Raw genomic sequence first — 22483 nt, 5'->3', positions numbered from 1 at the left:
GCCGCCGCGCTTCCCAAGCGGTGCACTGTAGCAGTGCGCCACCAGGCCGGCCCTTTCCTCTAACTTTTGAAAGATTTATATAATATCTGAAGGGTCAGTAACTCATAACACAAAATATGTAAAGAATCTTATCACCGGGTATACGTAATATGCTGAAAATTGCTAAAATACTCAAAAGCTTAATTCTTCTAGAATAGCAATTTTCCACTGGAAACTATAGTTTATAAACAGAAGGTTGTGTTATAATAATGGAAATATAGTACCTGATTTGGCATAAAGTGATTGTGAGAGTTTTCCACCAGTAAAGTGCTTAATTAAAAAACATCCTTCCACCACATAATTTGTCAAAGGCATAAAATGTCTTTTGTTGTTCTCTTTAAAATATTAGTTTTTAAAATTATGATATTCCTCACTTAAATTTTACTTTAATCAGAAAGCTTTTCTGTTTTTTTTCTCTTGGTAATTAAAAAAACACTACTGTGGCTCACTCAGGAGAGTGCGGCACTGGGAGCGCAGCGGCACTGGGATTCCGATCCCCTTGCCGGTCACAAAAAAAAAAAACACTACTTGAAGAATAAAATTTAATTTTTATTTTCAAAACTTTTCCATGAACATACATACAGTACTAAATTTGATCCCTTCGTTAGCTGTCTGTGTGCTATGAAGCACTTGTGACAAAAACCAAAGGTAAGCTTTAAGGTAATAAAAGTTAACAAGGAATCAAAATATCTTCCAGAAAAAAGGAGGTAGGGTGGGGGAAGTCAATAAATTAAAAATCACAGCTTTCATTTTATAAAAAATAGTTTGAATAATCTTCTTATAAATCTTTAATACTTACAAAAGCAGGAAATACATTTATTTTTTATTTTTTATTTTTAGGAAATACATTTAAAATAGTCTTTTAAAAACAGATTCAATGTGGTTATGGTCAGAAAAACAACTAAAATGACATTTCAGTAGTCTGCATTCTCTTTTCAGCAAATTCCACATAAAATTTAACCAATTTACAATTCAAAATAAGATTTTAACTGCCAACAAGGTCAGCCTATCTGTAGTTAGTACCTGAATATCAAGCTCTCTACCATTTAATATACTGTACAAAAATTTTAAATACAGCTTAATTATAGGTACTGATAACAATACTTGACTGCATGGTTACCACCAATGACTACTGCATTGCAGCTTAAAACATGCTTTGGTCAGTAAGTTAAAAAGATATAAATCAAATAACAAGGCCAGAAAAGTTGTTTTAGAAACAATTTCCTGACCTTAAGTAAACTTTAAATACATGGGCAAGGCAAGGAAAAATATGATCAAATGTACAGAGGTCTCTATTTTTCAGTCATTTGGCATTTTTTATTAATAATCTCCTTGTTTAAAATATTTTATACTCCTATGCACTGATTATCATAGATCTCTGAATTAAAACTAAACTAGTTACCTTTCTAGAATGTCAGGTAGTATATGCATTAATTGCTCCTTCTGCACTTCCATGAAGATGATCCTTCATCCTGTAACTTTTTAAATTTTGGACCAAGAAAGAACCACCAACCAAATCCAATAAAAACACAAATAATGGACTCCACATAATAACCATCCAGTGCTGTAACACACGAACCACCAAGTTTTTTACAAAGCTGTAAAAATAAAATTATAATAAATATTTCACAATTTCAAAATGGAAGTATTCAGCAATTAACATGTTTCTACTTTGTTATTTAAAGGATTAATCAAAATATATTTTTGTTAAAACATTTCCACATTTCACTCACTTCCAATGGCAAAATATGTTAATGTATCATAATCTCTCTAATGCTACTAAAAGGATTAAAAACAATTTTCAGCTCTGGCTATAAATAATGCTCATTTTCAAAATGCAGCATTTCATACCTGGAAATGTGAAGAAATTACTCTAGAAGTAGACTAGTGTTACTTTTAAATAATTACCAAAAAAAAAAACCACTTAACATTCAGTTTTAACTATAATTGTTAACTAGCCAAAGGAATTTCTCCTTTTCTATCATTATAAAACTTAGTTATTAATTATGCACTTATTCAGTGCCTACTGTGTAGGACAGTGATTCTCAAGATGGGAGAGAAAGAGATTGCTCCTCCTTTGCTGAGAAGCACTTTAAAAGTGAACTAGTCTTCCTGACTGAATGTGTTATAATCCTCAGTTATGATAGGAAAAAAAGAGATTTCTATTCTAGAAACTATGGGAAAATATGATTTTAAAAAAGGATACAGTACTTCTAGAGGTGAAAGAAGGAAATTAATATGTTAATGTTAGCTTAATGTTATCTAAAATAAAAACATACCTCAACAGCATCAGGTGCTTGACAATTCTGGTTTGATGCTCCTACACATTCTTTCACTGTGAGGGGGTCTACCAACCAAAGAGCTACTGTAGAAGGCCAGTTTCCTCCCAGATTGGACACGGTATTTAAGAGAGTCATGTATGTTCCTCCAATAAGTGGGTCACTAACCTTTGCATTGAAAGCCATTATAGAAACATACATACTGTACAATGTAACCTACAGGGAAAATGTAAAACATTTTCAGTATGACTAGAACTATAAAGTTATGGTCTAAATTAAGAACTATGAAATCATAAACCTGAAAATTAATTTTCATAATCTTTACTGAATTCAATTCAACAAACACTTATCGAGCACCTACTAAAGGCCAGACTTTAAGATCATGGCAATACAAAGATGAATGAGAAACAATCCCTTTGTGTCCTTGAAGAATTTATTCTAGGCTGGGAAAATAGGGAATAAGTAATTATGATAAAATGTAGTAAAGTGTACACATCGTGCTACTGGAGCATAAATAAATGAAAGACTGATTCTACTGTGAGGAGTCAGGAAGTCTCAACAGAGAAAGTGATAGATGAAGGATGCATATAGCAAAATGCAAAACCTCATATTTGTACTGTAACTAAATATATGTCATGAATTACGTGTATACATATTTTATATGTATGTATGCATTATATATGTAAGCACTCAAATATTCAAACAAAAATATAAAATTACATTTTTTCTTCTATATATACAGAAAAAAAATTTATTTGACAAACTGAGGAGAAAAACCTCCTTAAGAGACAAAAAGTACTTAGGAGGCAAGAATTAACCCTCAACTTTGGAGTATGGGAAACAAATTGTGTTTCCAAAATAGCATTCCTTTGAGTACTTTTCCACGCGGTGTTCACAGAAAAGAGAGTTTCAAAGTTAAATAAGACTGAGAGACATTAAATTACACAAGATGTAAAAGATTCTTTTAACTGTAGGCCTTCTGAAAACCTTTAGTATATGAACTCCTTGTGGGCAGGGATTTTGGCATGATTTATTCAATTATACTTCAGTACTCAGAATGGTTTCTGGCATGGAATAGGTATTCATTTAATATTTATCAAAGGAATGATTATGGTGCTACTTACAAAGGAGTTACGTCATGTATCACTTGTGAAATTTACTTAGCCTTGTACCTTTTTTCCCATAAACCATCTGGTTGTCTGAGTTTCACTGACTACACTTTGAGAAATTCTCTAATGAAATCTAAAGCCAAACAAATAAGTTTTAGACTCTGACATCGTAATTTTTCTTTACCTACACAGACAGTGAAGCACTGATTGAGCTAAACCACTTCTTTCAACTTCTATTATGTGCCTAGCATTAAGTACATTTGAAACAGAAAAAAAAAAAAAAAAAAAATTGACATCCTGGCCTCAATGATTTTTACAAACATATCATTTGGTCCAACATGAGCCACTACAAAATTCTCCTAAATAATTTGTCTGCAAAACACTACTGAGATTACCTGGCAGCCATATTTTTAAGTTTCAGTTAAAAAATAAGAAGTTAGTAAATATAATTTCTAAAGGGTTTAGACTAGGTTCCAGAGAAAAATCCAAAGTGACTCTGAAATATGCGTTAGCAATAATTACAGTTGAGTCCCAAAGGTTATTGCTGGGCCTCTGCCATTTACTTGAATCCCTCTGCAACAGCAGCTTAGGTGAGGCTAGAGCAAAGTGGTGATCACTTTTTTTAGGGATGACAAACATATTTAACAAAGAAAGAAATACCAGCTTAATTAATACACAGCTTCCAAAATTATGAAGAGTAAGTCGTAACTTCCAATAGCTAATCTAAGCCAGAAACCTTGGATCTCTGATCCAGTAGCTGTTATCATATCACAATACTTTCAGAAAGAAAAGATACTAGGAATTGAAGAAAGAAAGAACCCAAATCTAAGACAGGCTGACGAATACTTAGAAAGAGTAGAATGGCTTTGGAATCAATTCTGAAATGTAACAAGACACTTGTTAAACGAATTGGAAAAAGAAAAATGAATAAGTGAGTAAGGAAACTTCTTTCTGTGAAGAGAACTCATTAAATCAAAAAGCCACAAGGTTTAAAGTTCATCATCAAATAATTTCCTCAGTGTCAGATTCATGCTTAAATCTCAAAATTTATTATTATTATTTTAAGGCAACTGTAGAAATTTTTTTCCTTATTTTACACAGAACAGTTTACTTCCTAAGAAAACCATGGCAAGCTTACCTGATGTAATGCATAACTCAGAAGCACTATAATATAGTAGTATATAGGGAATCCCCCTTGATGTTCTACTTTAGGAGTCCACCAAACCAGTAGGGCATATTCTAATCCAAGCAATAATCTATAGAAAAAGAAAGGAACGTTGAATTGACTTCCATCTTAGGTTAAAGAACAACAATAAAGACAGAAATCTGTGTGCCTACTATATAAAAGAAGCCTGTATCTAAAACCTGTCAAGAGGTTAAAAAGAGATAAAAGTGCATATAAATGATACTGAAATTAAAGATGATTTTTAAGGCTTTTTCTACACTGAGATATTAGTGAAACTGATGAATGTTCCTATTTTAACCTTTCTTATTTAGTAATGTTTTATTTTGTTTTTACCTGTAGGGCATGGCTTTGTAAAATATGTTTAGTGGCTGGGGACCTGCAGTGTATTTGCTGATAATCAGAGGCAATATTATCTGCAAAGGAACCATTGGAACTGCCAATAAGGCTAAGTGTTCTTTGGGTACTCCCTCTTCTATCAATTTCAGTCCTGTTACTGCATCTGCTGCTGAAAAACCAATCTGCAATTAAAAACAAAAAAGTATTTTAATTTGTGACTTATGAAATATTTTCTTCCAAGCATATTTAAGTTTTTCAAGAATCTCAATATCATTATTGACCCATGACAGTTATAAGTATCATATTATTATATCTGGCACAACAACCAAGCTACAGAAGGCACACTTTGCCTTCTATGGCTTACTAACAGTAATTAGTGAAAACAATGAAAAATTCAACTTGTAAGAACTGCAAATGGCTCTAATTACAATTACGCTTCAACTTCATAAAAGTCCAATCTGTTAAAATAAACAGTGTCAAAAATCCAAAATTTTAAGTTTCTGAGAAAAGCCTTCAATTGACCCCAAATTAATCTGGTTAAAATTTGTTTCCCATGTTCAAATTAGTATTTATACAAAGCAATTGATTTCACTGAGGCTGTTGAAATGGACACAGAAATTTCCAACCAAACGTTGTAGATGAAATCTTACTGTCAGAATATCCACTTCATTTCTGCATTGGGTAAACCCCTGATTCACAGAAAAATGGTGGCAAAGAGTAGCTATTTTTTTCAGGGGCTCTCCTTGCAATCTAAATAGGTTCTTCATTTAATGGAGATAACAGGGGAATCCTAAATTAGTAATCCCCAACACCTTAAAAGCTGCTGCCCAAAGCACCTGAGCATTCATTTTTAAAGTACAGTCTCAAATTTTTTTTTTTTTTTAAAAGATGACCGGTAAGGGGATCTTAACCCTTGACTTGGTGTTGTCAGCACCACGCTCAGGCAGTGAGCAAACCGGCCATCCCTATATGGGATCCGAACCCGTGGCCTTGGTGTTATCAGCACCGCACTCCACCGAGTGAGCCACAGGCCGGCCCCTCAAATATTTTTTAAAAAGTGGAATTTGACACTAACATTTGCAGAACTGCCAAAGCCCACCTGGTTTGGGAAATGAATGAATGAAATAGTCAGTAGGGTTTCATCTAGCTCAAAAACCTGTTTCTAAGGTTGCTTTTTCTGAAACTCCATCTGGAATTCAGTGGAGGAGAGAAGAAATAGCACCTTGAAGATTTGGATTCTCCTACCATTATAGCAATGTGTGTGTGTGTGTGTGTGTGTGTGTGTGTGTGTGTGTGTGTGTATGTGTGTGAATTGATGATTTCTGATTGACTATAATAAAATTTCCTAAAGTCATCTAATGTTTTAAAAGTAATTCTGAGAAAACATTATATTTGAGAGGGTTAATGAAATGAGGGGGAAGAAAAAGTATAGTTAGATTGTTTCTTAAAAACAACAAAAAAAGTCAGGATGCTAAAAGTAGTGGGTAAAAGTTTGAAGCAAAATAAGATATTTAAATAGTCTCAAAGTATCTCCCCATTAGTTTTTTTTGGCAGCTGGCCTGTACATGGATCCAAAGCCTTGACCTTGGTGTTGCCAGCACCACACTCACCCCAACCCTTCTCCCCATTAATTTTTAATTACTAAAGGAAAAATACTAACTTTACAATGAATTAACAAAGTAACAAAGTTAAAAACAATAGTTAAGGGGATAAAGAGACATGACGTAACTCCTGATATAATTCCCTGAAGACATCAAAATATTATATCTGTGCTATTCCTACCTTATATGTGTAACCTGAACCCAACCAAACATGAACAAGGGACAAACCTAAATGGAAGGTTATTCTACAGAATAATAGGCCTGTATTCAAAAAGGTCAAGGTTATGAAGACAAAGAAAGGCTCATACCAACTAAATGCAATGTGTGATCCTGGATTGGACCCCTGACCAGAAAAAAATAAAGTTATAAAGGCTATTATTGCAACAACTGGTAAAATATGGATGTGGACTGTGATGAGATAATATTGTATCAGTTTTAAATTTCCTGATTTTTTATTGAGTTGTGGTTCTGTAACAGAAAGTCTTGTTCTTAGAAGATACATAAATACATACTTAAGGTATTAATGGATAAAGGTGCAGGATAGGTACAAATTGCTCTCAAATATTTTAGACAAAATATGTAATAGATATATACAGAAAGAGCAAACCTACAGAATAAGGAAAGTAGAATTAAATGTTAACAATTAGAGAATCTGGATAAATTACAGGAGTTCTTTCTACTAGTAAATTTTCAATAAGTGTGAAATTATATCACATAAATACTTTTTTTTTTGGTTTTTGTTTTTTTTTGGCAGCTGGCCAGTATTGGGATCTGAATCCTTGACCTTGGGGTTATCAGCACCATGCTCTAACCAAGTGAGTTAACTGACCAGCCCAACATAAATGTTTTTTTAAAAAGGGATTATAAATAGTGTACGCTTTAATTTCTTGGAATGGAGCCAAAGAGTATATTTCACCATAGAAAAATTAAGTCAAAAATATTTCACTTAGGGGCCGAGCCCATGGCGCACTCAGGAGAGTGCGGCGCTGGGAGCGCAGCAGTGCTCCTGCTGCGGGTTCGGATCCTATATAGGGATGGCCGGTGTGCTCACTGGCTGAGCGCGGTGCGGCCGGTCTCAAAAAGGACAAAAAAAAAAAATTTCACTTACATTTTATCCATTCTTTCTGTAAAAATGAGATATACAAAGTGACTTCAACATTTACTCTTTGCTAAAAGTTGTATAGTGGTAGATATTTGTAATACACATGTCTAACTAAATATGTGGTATGTAATACACATATCTAACTCATATCCAGAATATATAAAAAAACAAAAACTTTACAAATTTAAAGCAAAAGGCAACTCTGGATATTCAAATAGCCAATAACCATATGAAAAGATGCTCAACTTGTTTAGTTATGAGGTACACAAATTATAACCGTAACAAGATGCCACTACACCCCCACCAGAAAGGCTAAAATGATAAAGTTGATTAATGTGTTTTCAAGGATGTACAGCAATTAAAACTCTTCTACACAGCTGGTGATAGGGAAAATTGGAACAACCACTTTGGAAAACTCTTTGGCAGCATATACTATGCATTTCCTATAACTCCTACCTATTTAACCGTCAGAAATGTGCACCTATGGTCACCAAAAGTCATGTACATGAATGTTCATAGAAGCACTATTCCTAATAGCTCTGAACATCTGTTGACAGATAAATAAATTGTGGCATTTTCACACAATGGAATATTACACAGCAACGAGATGAACAAACTTGGTATAAATATCAATATGGATAAATTGCACAAACATATTGTTGAACTAAAGAATACAAGCACCAGACATGAAAATACATATTGTATAGTCGTCCACTTATATAAAACTCAAAAGCAAGGAAAATTAATTTATAGTATTAAAATCTGGTAGAGAAAGGTGCTGCTTTTGGGGAGGTTTACTTTAAAGACAACACAGGATTATGGACTGTTATTGAAGCACCTCTTTATACATTGCTGCAGACAGTATAAATCAGTATAGTCTACTGAAAAGCAATTTAGCAATCACATTCACTGATCCACTAATTGTCCATTTAAGAATATATTGGAAGGAAATACTCAGAACATTAAAGAAAGACTTATGCACAAAAATGTTCACTAGTGCATATTTATAATTAAAAAACACTAGCAAATTGTATAACAGAAGAATGACTGAGTAGATTGTGGCAAATTTACATACTATGATTATTATGTAGCTATTAAAAAGTGTGCTTTCAAATATTATTTAAAGATACCGGAATACGTTTGGAATAATAAAAGATAAAAATTATATACAGTTTGATCTAATTCCATTTTTAAAGTGTATGTGTAAATATATATATATACACAAAGTATATGTATATACACATATCAGCACACACACACACATATATATACAGGGAAGAAAAGGAAGCTTGAGGGAAATGTACCAAAAATATCACTGTTTATTTCTAAAAGATATAATTTCATGATAATATTATCTTGCTTGAACCTTTCAGCATTTTCTGAACTTTCCCTTCTTATCATTAAAGATAAAGAAAAACTCAGTATTCAAAATGAAAACAACATAATTCTAATGTTTCCTTCAGAGATGTCAAAAGGTAGCTATAGTTTATTTAGATAAGTTTAAATAAATAAAATGAAAATCCTGTAAGATTCTAGATTTTAGGAATATTGCACTAACATTAACAATAGCTCACTGTAACAAAATATAATTACCTTTATTCTAGCGAAATGTCTTAAAAATGTTTTAGAACTATAATTGGAATATCTCATTTATTTTGGCAGCTGGCCAGTACAGGGATCCAAATCCTTGAGCCTGCTGTTACAATACTGTGTTCTAACCAGCTGAGCTAACTGGCCAGCCCATGGAACATCCAAACACAGAAAAAGCACCAGTAATCCCCTTTGTTTTATGGCATATTTTTCTTCAGTATTTTAAAAAATAATTCAATGGATTTTTAAATAGACTACTAATACTAATATACTTCCATATCTTTGTAAACTACATTTTAAATAAATAACTTTACTACCCCAACATTAAATGTATACTCATTATAACTGTAGAGAGCTATTATTTTTTCAAGGCACTCATTTCCATTCCACACATTAATATCATTAATTAAACAAAATTTCACATTTTTTAGCAGTTCTTCAAATTGACATAATTCTTTTCAAGATTGCAAGACATTTAGCTTACTTCAAAATTATACTTGACATCACCACACTTTTTTAAATACACTTTTGTGTGTTTTATGTGGCTAGCCAGTTTGAAAATCCAAACCCTTGACCTTGGTGTTATCAGCACCATGATCTAACTGAATGAAATAACCTGTCAGCCCCTTAAAATACATTTAGTAAACAGAAAATACTGTTTTTCATTGTTAAATTCTAATGGTAGTGGAAAGAGACTTGTGATATGAAAAGGCATTGAAAGTATTCCATGATATTGGTAATTATAACAGAATGGTAAATTTGCTTTATAAATTTCTTACCTTTGCAGTTAGAATTAGAAGGCAAAATGTCAGAACTGCTGGCATTTTTATAATGGCAAAAAGAAGCTTGTAAGTATCTGTGATTCCTTGTGTTTCTTCTTTTACTACTGATACTTCTTTGTTTTCTTTTTTCAGAAGGGCAACTAATGTCGTTGTTACTAAAAATACAGTTCCCCAGAAAAAAAGGAAATCTGAAATTAAGAATGTTTTAAATTTATAGTTAACTTTTGAAATGACATAAGTTCATTGATACTAAATAATTCTGTATACAGCTTCTCCTCAACTAAAATCTGTTATAAAAAAGAAAAACAACATTTAGGTGCCTATTATGTCCCAGGCACCATACAAGGCACAGCAGATGAACAAAACAGTCCTGACTGTGTTAAACATACATTATACATACCCAAATAGAAAGTGATACTTAACAAGAAAAAAAGGCTTACAGACATTTAGTGTACAATTGAGTTGAATGAAAGAAAAGCCTATCACATCTTCTTATTCAAGCAAAGTGCTAGGGGCAGGAGATGATTTTTCGTATCCCATAAGATCCACAAGCTACACTTCTTTATTTACCCAAGCCATTTCAGTTCTTTATTAAATTAGGACAGCTTAGAGAACAAACAGATAACTATTTTCATTAGATTTTCCACCTTTTATTTTTAAACTTTCTAATGTTTTTAATGTTTAAGAATGAATTTTTCTTTTCAATACTGTAATATAGAAGCAATTTCCTTACTCATGGGTGCAGAATGGCTACACATGAAGAATATTGTTTGGGTTTTTGCAGTGAAAGATAGCTGGCCCATTAGTTATTACAAAAACAAATTTAGTGGTGGGAGTGAATAATGGCCTGGAAGATTCAGCTTAACAGCAAAAAATAACAGTAATAATAGAGGCACCATTATTGAGTTGCACACCATGTGCCATAAATGTGCTAAGCATCTTACCCATATCACCTCCTTTACTGTGACACCCCAATAGGTTATGTTATCACTAGCCCCAATTTACACATGAAGAAACTGAGGCTTATACAGAGGTTAAATTGCCTGAAGTTACATTCCAAGTCAGTGATAAATTGTGATTGATGCCTTATACAACTAATATCAAAAGCTGTATCTCATTAACCACGCTGAGAACTGCAGTTTAGTTTGCCACTACAAAATTAAATGGATAAGACACATGGGAGGCATTTCTGAAAGGAAGACATATAAATGACCAACAGACACATGAAAAAATGTTCATCATCACTAAGCATCAGGAAAATGCAAATGAAAACCACATTGAGATGTCATTTCACCCCAGTTAGATTGCCTATTACCAAAAGGACAGAGAATAACAAATGCTGGTGAGGATGTGGAGAAAGGGGAACCCTCCTACACTGTTGGTGAAACTTAAATTGGTGCAGCCATTATGGAAAATGGTATGGAGCTTCCCCAAACAACTACAGATAGAACTGCCATATGACCCAGCAATCCCACTACTGGGTATATACTCAAAGGAATGGAAATCATCATGTCTAAGGGATATATGCACTCCTATGTTTATCACAGCTCTATTTATAATAGCCAACAGTTGGAACCAACCTAAATGTCCATCACTGGATGACTAGATAAGGAAAATGTGGTATATTTACACAATAGAATACTACTCTGTCATAAAAAAGAATGAAATTCTGCCATTTGCAGTAACCTGGATGAACTTAACAAAAATTATGTTAAGTAAATAAGCCAGGAACAGAAAGAGAGATAATGCATGTCCTCACTCCTAAGTGGGAGCTAAAAAAATAAATAAAAGAAGAAAGAAAGAAAGATACAAATCACAATAACATGTCGAACTTTCAAAAGGTGAGAACAGACAGAACCGAGGTGACCAGAGGTGGGAAAGGGGGAAGGAGAGAAGGTTTGGGAGGAATTGGTAATGGGCCTGGAAAAATGCTTACACTGTATAATGTTGAATACACTGATTTGAGCATTATAAACAGCGTTATGATATATAAATGTATAATCAAGACGTAAATGCCAATGTTTAAGTTTCAGAAACATGATTTTTGAGCAAAGACCTAAAAAACAGACTAAATATTCTGAAGTGGCTACAAGAACTTGTCCAGTGCTCCATGAATACAGAAATTAAGAGCATGTAACAATTCACCAGTAACCAATAAAGATATAATAGCCAGCACCTGAGTGCTGGTTATGGCCTATTATAAGCCCATGCAAAAACAAAGAACATTTCATAATCTCAAATCACTCTCCAAAATAGGCATTATTATTCCTACTTTACATACAATGAAACACGATCACAATAGAGAAAGTGCCAGAAGTGAGATTCAAACTCAGTTCTGGTTCTAAGCAAGAATGTTTTCCACTCTATTATCCAGATATTCAGATACATCCACAGCAAGTTGACTCTCTATTCTATCAACCAGACATACCTGAGAAAAAAGGTTCAACATATTTTAGCTCCAACCATGAGGTCTGGAACATAGATACCTGACCATACTTTTTAAAACTGGCTACTTGTATTCTCCACTTCCCCCTCCATTTCCCCATATGGTTATACGCCAATGGTTTGCAAACCAATAAGATAAACAAACTTGGTGCAACTTCTTCAAGAATTCATTTTACTCAATAATTTATAGAAAAATATTTAAATGAGAATAAATACATGGTAAAGAAGGCAAAATTTCCCAAAATTTTAAAGATAAAATATTAGACTTCCAAAAAAATCAAGCTTTAAAGGCTTTCATCTGGACATTCAAACCCTTTTATGGTGGAGGTTCACTTTCTTCCACCATAGTAAGAGGTAAAAAAAAAAAAATTAAGAAGCACTGCCTGATACAATCATCCAGGGCTCAGTTCAGATTCTCTCTCCCTCTAGCTCTCTCTCACAGTTTGGAAATTAACTTTAATCCTTTAGAAGTCAATGGCAGGGAAAACAAACTGTTACAGTTTCTGTTCTAAATAATTATCAGGTCTTCTTTTCACTTTCTTGTTTTTGGCACAGTACTTTTACTTCACAAGTTAGAGCATGAAGGGACTTTAGACACCCACCATTCAGTCCTAGGCTTTTGCTTTCAGAGAAGAAAACTACAATAGTAATATTATGTGTATGGCCCTGGGTCACCAGCTGATTATTAGCAGAAACAGACCTTTGGGCCGAGCCCGTGGCGCACTCGGGAGAGTGCGGTGCTGGGAGCGCAGCAATGCTCCCGCCGCGGGTTTGGATCCTATATAGGGATGACTGGTGCGCTCACAGCACCGTGCGGCCGGTCTCAAAAAGGACAAAAAAAAAAAAAAGAAAAGAAACAGACCTTTGTTCTATTCCACAGATTTCTCCCTTAAACATTTGCTCAAAATATCCAAGCTGTTGAAACTCCCAGAAAATTCTGTTTTGATTATGCATTGTAGTCATATCTTATTTGGGGATTAGGTTTCTAAAAACCGGCATATAATGCAAAAATAGAGTAAATATGTAGTTAATTTTGAAATCTTCCTAATTCCTTATTTTTTCTATCCCCTTAGGAAGGTGTCATGTTTGAGATCACATACCATTTCATGAACTCCAATAATGTCAAGTTAGAGTCGCTTTTAAGGTAATGAATTAGGTTTTTTAAAAACTTTTTTATAAATTTTACTTTTAAATTGTTATACGGTGAAATTGAATTTTTTTGGTGTACGGTTGTATGAATTTTAATGCATTTTAAATCACTACCACTATAATCAAGATACAGAAGAGTATTATCACTCCCCACAAAACTCCCTCCTGCAATTCATTTATATCTCACTACCCACAACCCCTCGCAACTTCCAATCTGTTCTCCACCTCTATAGTTTTGTTGAGAACATAATGTTAATGTCTGAAACTAGATATGGATGCTAAAGAATGTATCATAGCCTATATAAGAATAACTGGTCTGTCTAGAAATGGGTCAATTAGTCCTGCCCAAACTCTAAAAAGAATTTCTAGTCACATAAAATGTTAATGAGTGCCTCTTCTGAAAACAAGACAGAAATTTATCACTAAGTAGGAATTAATGTTTTTATTACACAAGTTTGATCAGATTCATACTTAAAGCATCAGTTTTTTCAAAGCAACATTTCCTTTTTCTCTGATTGACTCTTATAAAGGTATGCCTATCTATAAACAAACTGATTTATAAGCTCTAATATCTGTAGCTCTCTTCTCTGGTGGTCAGACTGTTCTCCCTGCCCCCAAATCCAAATATGCTTGCTCCTTATCCCAATTATTTTCTCTAATCATTATTATTACTGCTACTTCTAGAGGAGAGGGTCTTAATGACCAGTTCACAGGCTGAATCTGGCCAAAAAACATATTTTATACGAACCTAATAAGTGTTTTTAATGTTAGGAAATAAACAAAAGAGGAATTTCCAGCTTCTCTTGAATACTTATAAGATCTAGCAATCCTGGGATCCTATTGCCACAAGACAATTTATTGGAGTTGAAACTCCTTGACTTTAGAGGGGCATGGGTTTCTCAGGTCATCACTGTCCCCTCCAATTCCTACAGTCTTGCACCTACACAGTTCAGTGGTTTACATTATCCATCTACCCACTTCATTGTTTTGGTCTGTAAATCTCCATTATAGACTATAAGTTCCTTGGGAGCAGAGAATTTCAAGGTCTTATTACTTAAATCATAACACCAAGCCAAATCATAACACCAAGCCAAATCATAACATGGCTAGCACCAAATAGGCATTCAGTGCTGAGTAAATGAATGGCACGGGTCAATTAAAAAATTAAAAGAACAGAAAAAAACTAGGTCTTATTACTTAAATCATAACACCAAGCCAAATCATAACACCAAGCCAAATCATAACACCAAGCCAAATCATAACATGGCTAGCACCAAAGAGGCATTCAGTGCTGAGTAAATGAATGGCACGGGTCAATTAAAAAATTAAAAGAACAGAAAAAAAACTTCAGTTTGTCACTTCTGGGAATCAGGCATTCCAGGAGTGGGCTGATGTTTTTTAGACATCAGCAGTCATCGTGCTACTTTTCTCTGGCAGAAAAACCCAATTAGCACTTCAACAAAGCTGTAGGTTTTACTTCTTCTAACTAGTCATTTGATCTCAGTTTCCTCATCTATAAGAATAAAGAAATAGAAATATATGATATTTTCAAGTAATAAAACTTTTTATTCTAATCTTTATGGCCTTCTGGGTTACTTTCATCATTTCTTGCAGCTTAAAAGGTCTCTCTTTGCTACTAGAGATCCTTGAAAAATAAAGAGGTCGAAAACAGAAAATGTCTACTTCTGAGTTCACCAGTGTCCTGAATACCTGAAGGTACCAAAAAGCCAACCTCAGCATGATCAAGGTTCTGTTTCTAATGGATTCTAGTCTCATCCTATCCTTCCTGTTCTACTTTTACTATTTCGATTACTGATTTCTAAATACCTAAAACTGTTCTTTCTCAATATATTCATCTCCACTTATCTGTAACACTCAAAACAGTGTCAATCACAGAACATATTTTAAAATCTTTAAAAATAATTATTCCTCATTTTCATACTGAGTTTTAAATATTGCCTTGGTGTTTAGCTCTTCTTCAATTATCTTAAGCAACAGTATTTCCTTCACATGATTCTTTCTGTGCTCTTTAAATTCCTTGAAACCAGTGGTTTATTTCAGTTATACCAAGTTCCAGAAAGTACAGGGCTATAAATGTGATATGTGCAGTAGGAGAGTGAAAACTCAGGAACTCTTTAACTCTCAGCTAAAATATTTGACCCCAAAACAGCAGTCCACTACAGATATGAAAAGTCACATAAAAAATTAAGCTATTTTTAGTGTTTCCTGGAGAACAAAGTTCAAATTCCACAGAAAAAACAACTGATCAAAATAACAAATCAGTCTAAATAAAAATCCAGTGGCATAATTTTGATCCATAGAGGAACAGTTGTGGGTAAGGGCATATAAATGTAATTATAATACCTCATAATGGTGTTCTTTGGAATGATGTTTTATCAATCACTCATATTACAGTTAAGAGAAAGCTCTAATTTACCTAATTAGCAATTTAGTTTCCATAGCCTCTTAAATCTTAATTTCTTGGAAACTTTCCCATCCTAAGTAACACATCATCTCATTTATCCTCCTTGGTGATATGAATAGCAGTTCCAGGACAAAATGAAAAGCAGACACATAAAAAGTAACCAGCTGCCAACAGTACGTATTCACAAAGTGTTTCTAGGCAGAGAATTATCTGCAGAGAAGCAGGAGTGGAAACCCAAAACATTCAGAGACAAATCTGCTGAGGTGCATGGCAATATCAGTCAGCTATTTTTTGACCTGAACAAAATGAAGAAAAGTATAACTATCATTTCATTAGTAATAGTGGCTCACTAGTAGTTTGAGGAGGTAGACAAATGTTAGGCATGTATGAGGATGTCTAAAATTCCAGGAGATGGATAGTACAGTTGTCACCTCCACCCCCCTCCCTTCCTGCCATATAACTTCCCTCACCACACACATCTCCCTAACATTTACCCTGCTGGGAATCTCCAAGACAGCACAGAAGCTGAGAGGAAGTTTAGCTCCTTAAATTTCAAAACAGAATCACCTAAATTCATTATCACTCACAGAATGAAGAATTCTACAATGTCCCTGATGTTGTTATTCCTGATTTTGGCCATTTCACTTTTGTTTCCCAGTTGTTAGGAAAGTTAAAACTAAACAAAAAAGCCCTCAGAAAACCTTACATGTATTTAACTCATGCAGAGAAAAAGTGAAATTTTGTAGAACTTGCCCCAATTTCTTACAGGATGAACTTTAATCTCCTTCCCATAGCAATTAAAGGAAATCATAGTAATTTGGTCACAACCTTTCTTTCAGCACCATTTCCTAAATCCAGTTCCACAATTAGTGCTTCAAGCACTTTGAGCATTATAGCCAATGTCCTGTACCTTTTTGTATTTTCCTGCCTCAGTGCATTTTCAGTTGGTGTTGTGCATTCTGAAATGCTACTTCTCCTACTGATGGAATGTTATCATTAAGAGCAAAGTCAAATGTTATTTGTAATGTGAAGCCTGACTCCCTCAAGCAATTAATGGCTGGCAACTCTGAGCTCCCCTAAAATGTTCATCTCCCCCACTTCTTGTGAGCAGGACACCACCTCATGCAAAGGAGGCCCTTAGGATCCTGTCACTTAGCTGACTCTACAAGTTTGAATAAATTAACCCTGTTCCATTCACCAGAAGGCTAAATGAAGACTCTTGGCATAAGAGTAGGGGTAGAAATGGATCAAAAAGCATGGAGCTAGAATCTCAATCTGACAAAAGACAAAAAGAAAAATGTGAACCACGTGAGCCAGATTTTTTAAAAATGTGCATCTCTATATTAAGCAAGTGCGAAGGATTCCTTGACTCAGTTTTGTTATCTGATGGGTTGCCTCTCCCTCTTCACTGCGGAGTACTGATCAATTATGACTGCTCTAATGTAGTCATTCCGGCTTTAATAACACTTCAAAGAAGCCCACGTCAACCAAAAAGAAAACTTGCCTCAGGTTATCTACTATAAAACGATTTCCAGTAAATTAAATAATGTGGATCAATTATGACTGCTCTAATGTAGTCATTCCGGCTTTAATAACACTTCAAAGAAGCCCACATCAACCAAAAAGAAAACTTGCCTCAGGTTATCTACTATAAAACGATTTCCAGTAAATTAAATAATGTGCTTCCCTCCAACTTCACACATTCTGTCAAAAGGATTCGTAAACATAAAAAAAAGCCCAACAGCATAATAGATTAAATATACTACCTGAAAGAGTAATGATTCCCCCGGGTTGAGGCTGAAATCGCAAATATTTGTTACAAAAGTCTGCAGATTCAAGGGCCAAAAACAAAACATTGCCCAAAAAGTAGCCCGCTGTCTGGCCCACCGAATTGCATGTAGAAGCATAACCCACATTTTCCCGGGATAACATAGTTAACGCCCAACCATCCACAGCGATGTCCTGAGTGGCGGCCAGGAATTCAAACAAAAAGAATGTCACAGTGAGAGCAACCACATCGGGTGTTCTGCCATCCGTATTCCCTAGCATACGGTCTACTTGTGTAGATAAATAGATCATGAAGAATCCTAGTACATACTGCGTAGGGACAAGCCAAGATTTGCGACGACCGAAGTTCTTAAAGTAGACCGCATCAACCAACGGTGCCCAGAGCAATTTGAGACTGAACGGCCAAAAAACAAAACTGAAGAAAGCTTGGTCAGTATAGCTAACATTTCTGCTCTGCAAAATGAGTGGGATGCTTCCCGCCAAGCCCAACGGAATGCCCTGAAGTACATAAAGGAAGAGCAGCAGCAAAATGCTGCTTATTTCGGCCCGAAAGCTCCGTGGGGCTTTGGAAAAGTCACCAGTGCTGGTATCACTCAGAAGAGCTTCCTGGTCCCCTTCCCTGCCCACCGGGTCCGGATGATTGTCTTCCCAGCTGCCCGGCGGCAGAGGACCGCTCTTCATATCCAGAGAGTGGTTAAAAGTCCCTGGTCGCCGCTGCCGACTGCTGTCCTTGTGTGAGACAGTGGGTGACATGGAGACGATACAAAGCCCCGTTTGTGGGGAACCGGGACTGAGCGTTTTGGATTCGTGAAATCCCAGGTCCAAGGCTGTCGCTCTGGACCAGGGTCTCTGTGGCTCAGGGAGGGGGGCAGGGCGCAGGGCGACAAGGGCACTTCTTACTGCGGCTGGGAGTGCTGAAGCCGGGAGCCAGTCCTCTGGCTAGAGGCCCAGGCGATGCCTGGGTAGGCGCCTCTTGGAGCGGCGTCAAGGAGCCTGAAGGAGCCCCCCGAGCAGCCGCGCCGGGCTCGGGGCTTGAGGAGGGGGCCGTGGTGCCGCGATGGAAACGAGCTCCTCGCTGCGGCGGTTCTGAATAGCCAGTCTCCCGACCCACCTCCAGCTCTCCCTACTACCGGTGCAGAGACAGCACTTCACGAGACTCCGGAGTATCGGGTAACTTCCTGCCTCACACGTCAGGAAGTGGTCCCAGTTGGTTCTGAATAGCCAGTCTCCCGACCCACCTCCAGCTCTCCCTACTACCCGTGCAGAGACAGCACTTCACGAGACTCCGGAGTATCGGGTAACTTCCTGCCTCACACGTCAGGAAGTGGTCCCAGTCTCAAATAGGTCTCTTCCCGTTACCAGAGCAAGCCAATCACGACACGCTCCCGCGGCCGAATTCAGGAAACCACGCTCGGTGGGAACCCGCAACCCGGCGGCCGGGACCTCGGGGGAGGATTAACTCCGGCGCACCCGGAGGCCCGGGCGGGGCGACGCAACAAGTCCGGCTCTGTGAGCGCATGCGGCCGTCTGGAAAGCGTGGGCCTGGGTCATTGGGCCCGCGCGGCCACGTGACCGCAGGTTGCGCCATACCGTGCGAGCTGTCGAGTGACCCTGCGGTGCGGCTTCTGAAGCCGCAGTGGCTACGGGAATGCTTGTCGTCGTGCTGGGGGAGGGCGATACCCAAACTTCAGGCTGGGAATTGACCGATGTGCTGCTTTCCTGGGACGGACAGAAACTGGGAAAAGGATTGAAGTTTCCGTATTGGGAGGCAAGGTCGCTTTGTGTCCCCAAAAGGCTAGAAGAACACCTGGCTAAGTGGAGGCGCGCGTGCATTACGGTGCTTACATATTTATAGAACGAATGAAACTACTCAAGAGGTGCTAGGTTTCTCTGCAGTCCTTTTTCCCAATGTGATGGGAAAACGCGTAGGGTAACTTGGTAACTAACTAGTTATACTGGGTGGATTGGATGAGTTGTACAACTCAGTACATCCCTCTATTGTTGTGCTACTGTAAAAGATCTTGTAAGCCACCATTCTGCTGGCATCATCGTTTATTCATTTTAAGTGGGTCTCAGTGTTCTTGGCACGTATTGCAAGCTCTGGGAGCTGGAAGTGCTGAGAAATCAGATTTTAATATTTCAGTGATGCTCACGAGAGGTTTTCCAAGAATTTTATAGAATCCCAGATTGCGTAGTGTTTTCAGGCATCACTGCTAACATGTTATGATATTAATAATAACACTTTTTTTCCCCTCCACTTAAAACCCCTGAATTTTGCCTTGATGATTGTTACTCTATGCTTAGGCTGCACTTATATTTACACTTCTTTCCACAGGGATTCCTCTAACCATTTACCCATTTCCCCCACAGGAATTTGAGAATCTGATCAGTTTTTTTTTCCTCTCTCAATCAGAAGACAGTTTAATCCCCAGGAAGTATTCTGGGTGAGATTCCCAAGAAGGGACATTCAGAGTAATGAATAGTGACTTAGGGGTGGAGGTACAAAATTACAACACTAGGCACTAACTGGTTGGGTGACCCTGGGACAATTTTATTACATTATCCCTGAACCTCAGTTGCCTCATCTATAAGATGGGGATAATAGCACACATTTCAATATTAAGATTAAATACATTAATGCAGGGAAAACACTTTAGTATGTGCTTAGCACATGCTAATCACCTAGCACATGTTAATTACTGTTATTTACACACGCTGATGTCTTCGGACAGGGATGTAATGTTTCACCTGGACAATGGTAGGTTTTAACCACTCGCTCTCTTGGCTCCTGAAACATGACCTGCCCCCACCCCAGTTCGTCCAAGCCCATCAAGATAGTTGTCCTTAATCTTCACAGGTGTGTGATTGGAGACAACTGTCAGGTGGGTGTCATCTGCACAACTGAATAAAAAAAGCAATTTTGACTTGTGGGGAAGAGGAGACTAGAGTTTAATCTTCCAACTTGATTGCCTTGGAATGGTTCCTGTCGATATAAAAGACTTTATATCTGGGGCAGTAAAGAAGCTGAGGCCTGTCCCTCGGTTATACTTCCAGCTTGTGGCACAGTTGTAGTCCTGATGTAGGTTTTGCTGCAATGTGTCAGCTGCCGCCTTGTTGAGGGCCACGTTGGGCTTCCAGTCATGAGAGGGAGGAGGCTGAACAAAGGGGAGAGATTTTTAAAGTCGCCCATAAGTTTGAGAAATTTCAGTTTCTGTTCCTTGTTTTCAAAACCAGCAGCATTCCACTGGCCAAACCAGGTTCCTGTCCACTTCCTGCTTTCAGAAGCCTCCGTTTTGCCCGATTTATGATCTCTTCTTGCAAGGCCTTTGCCTCACTTGGGCTATATGAGTACCTCCTCCGTGTTGCCTTTCTTTTCCAACACCACCTCTAAGCTGTGTCTGGCTCCTCCTTTGAAGGGTCTCCTGCTACCCTGCTCTCGTTCCTCTTCTTTTCCTTTTTAGAGCCACTTCCTCAAAGACCGGCTGCTCGACCTTTTTCTTGGACTTCATTTTCTTCTTCACTGGGGCTTTAGGGCCATCTCCAATTGGGATGTATTCTGGAGCCTCAACTTTGGCGGCTTCTTTTTACTTCCTTTCCTAGGGCTGCTGTCCATGGGCCTAGAGAGTTTGGAGGAGCCTGGGAGGGTGTCTCCCTCCTCATGGATTTTCTTCTTTTTCTTCATCTTCACACTGTGTTCTCTGGGGCCCCCTGCTTCTGTTTCTGCCCCAAAGCTGCCTGCTCCTTGCCTTCCTTCCTCACTGAACAAGTGTACAGAGCATCCTTGGTCTCACAGAACCAAGGGTCCTGGACTGAAAAGGCTGCAGTGTCCTGGGCCTTTTTTCCTCCTTATGTTTTTTGAGCTTCTTGCCAGCTCTGGCCACCTCCCTACCCTGTCTGGGGAAATCTTCACCCCTGAACCATAAGACATGGTCAGAGATAACAGAGACTTTCTCTTCATTTTCTTCTCGCTGCTGAGGTACAGTGAGTGACCAGTGACCTGCTTCCTGGGGCTGGATGACTTCTCTGTCCCTCTGACACACAATGTGGTCTCAAATTCTAAGTGTTCCTCATAAAGGGTGTTGTGGCCCTTGTTTTTCTTCTTTTTCTTCAACAGAAGCATCTCAGATGCCTTCCCTTGGACTACATTCTTAGAAGAGGATGGGGCTTTTATAGGAGAAGCATCAGTGAAATAATCATTTCACTATTTAAATCATGGTTTAAAATTGAGTGTTGAATCTCTGGTTCTTTGAACACCTTCTTCTGCTTTTTTCCTCCAGGATCCCAAGGCCCAGATCTACTTTGTGGGTCTTGGTGACCATTTCTGCAGGCCAAACTTCTCGTTTTTTAAAAACAATGGAAAATGGCAACGGTAAGGTCCCTTAGTCTTTGTTAAAGAAAAGAATAGCTTACAGGAAAGAACAGTATCATATAAGTGAGGCCAGTCAGGATTCAATCAAAACACCCAGGAATGGGATTTAGATTGTCCTGGATTCAAACCCTGGCTCTAACAGTTGTGCCTTGGACAAATTAACCTAAGCCTCAATTTCAATGAGTGTAAAATAGAGTTTATAACATCTATTTCACAGAGTTGTGAGGGTTAAAGGAAGCAACCTATAAGGCCATGCACAGTCAGTAGGTATTTGTACTTTTTG

The 22483-nt window shown here is 37.2% G+C and overlaps 1 protein-coding gene and 1 pseudogene across 2 annotated transcripts in view; both read right to left on the bottom strand.

Moving 5' to 3' along the window:
- The window catches only part of SLC33A1 (solute carrier family 33 (acetyl-CoA transporter), member 1), a 19979-nt gene extending 847 nt beyond the window's left edge, over positions 1 to 19132 (bottom strand). Inside the window, exons 1-7 of one of the 2 annotated variants that reach the window (XM_008589787.1) lie at positions 19070 to 19132; positions 17810 to 18942; positions 10022 to 10212; positions 4947 to 5131; positions 4566 to 4683; positions 2319 to 2534; positions 1442 to 1637 (exon numbers count right to left, since the gene is read on the bottom strand). In XM_008589787.1, the coding sequence (XP_008588009.1) occupies positions 1470 to 1637; positions 2319 to 2534; positions 4566 to 4683; positions 4947 to 5131; positions 10022 to 10212; positions 17810 to 18584 (1653 nt within the window). In that variant the 5' untranslated portion in view covers positions 18585 to 18942; positions 19070 to 19132 and the 3' untranslated portion in view covers positions 1442 to 1469. Of the gene's footprint in view, positions 1 to 567; positions 1638 to 2318; positions 2535 to 4565; positions 4684 to 4946; positions 5132 to 10021; positions 10213 to 17809; positions 18943 to 19069 lie in introns of those variants that run through there. The other variant, XM_008589786.1, reaches the window with a different exon arrangement.
- Positions 19133 to 20780: 1648 nt separating this feature from the next.
- Positions 20781 to 22150, bottom strand: LOC103605202 (annotated as a pseudogene).
- Positions 22151 to 22483: the final 333 nt, after the last annotated feature.

Source organism: Galeopterus variegatus, unplaced genomic scaffold, assembly GCF_000696425.1.
Source record: "Galeopterus variegatus unplaced genomic scaffold, G_variegatus-3.0.2 Scaffold5655, whole genome shotgun sequence".
In the NCBI taxonomy this organism is placed as follows: domain Eukaryota; kingdom Metazoa; phylum Chordata; class Mammalia; order Dermoptera; family Cynocephalidae; genus Galeopterus; species Galeopterus variegatus.
This window is presented reverse-complemented; position numbering and strand designations above follow the sequence as displayed.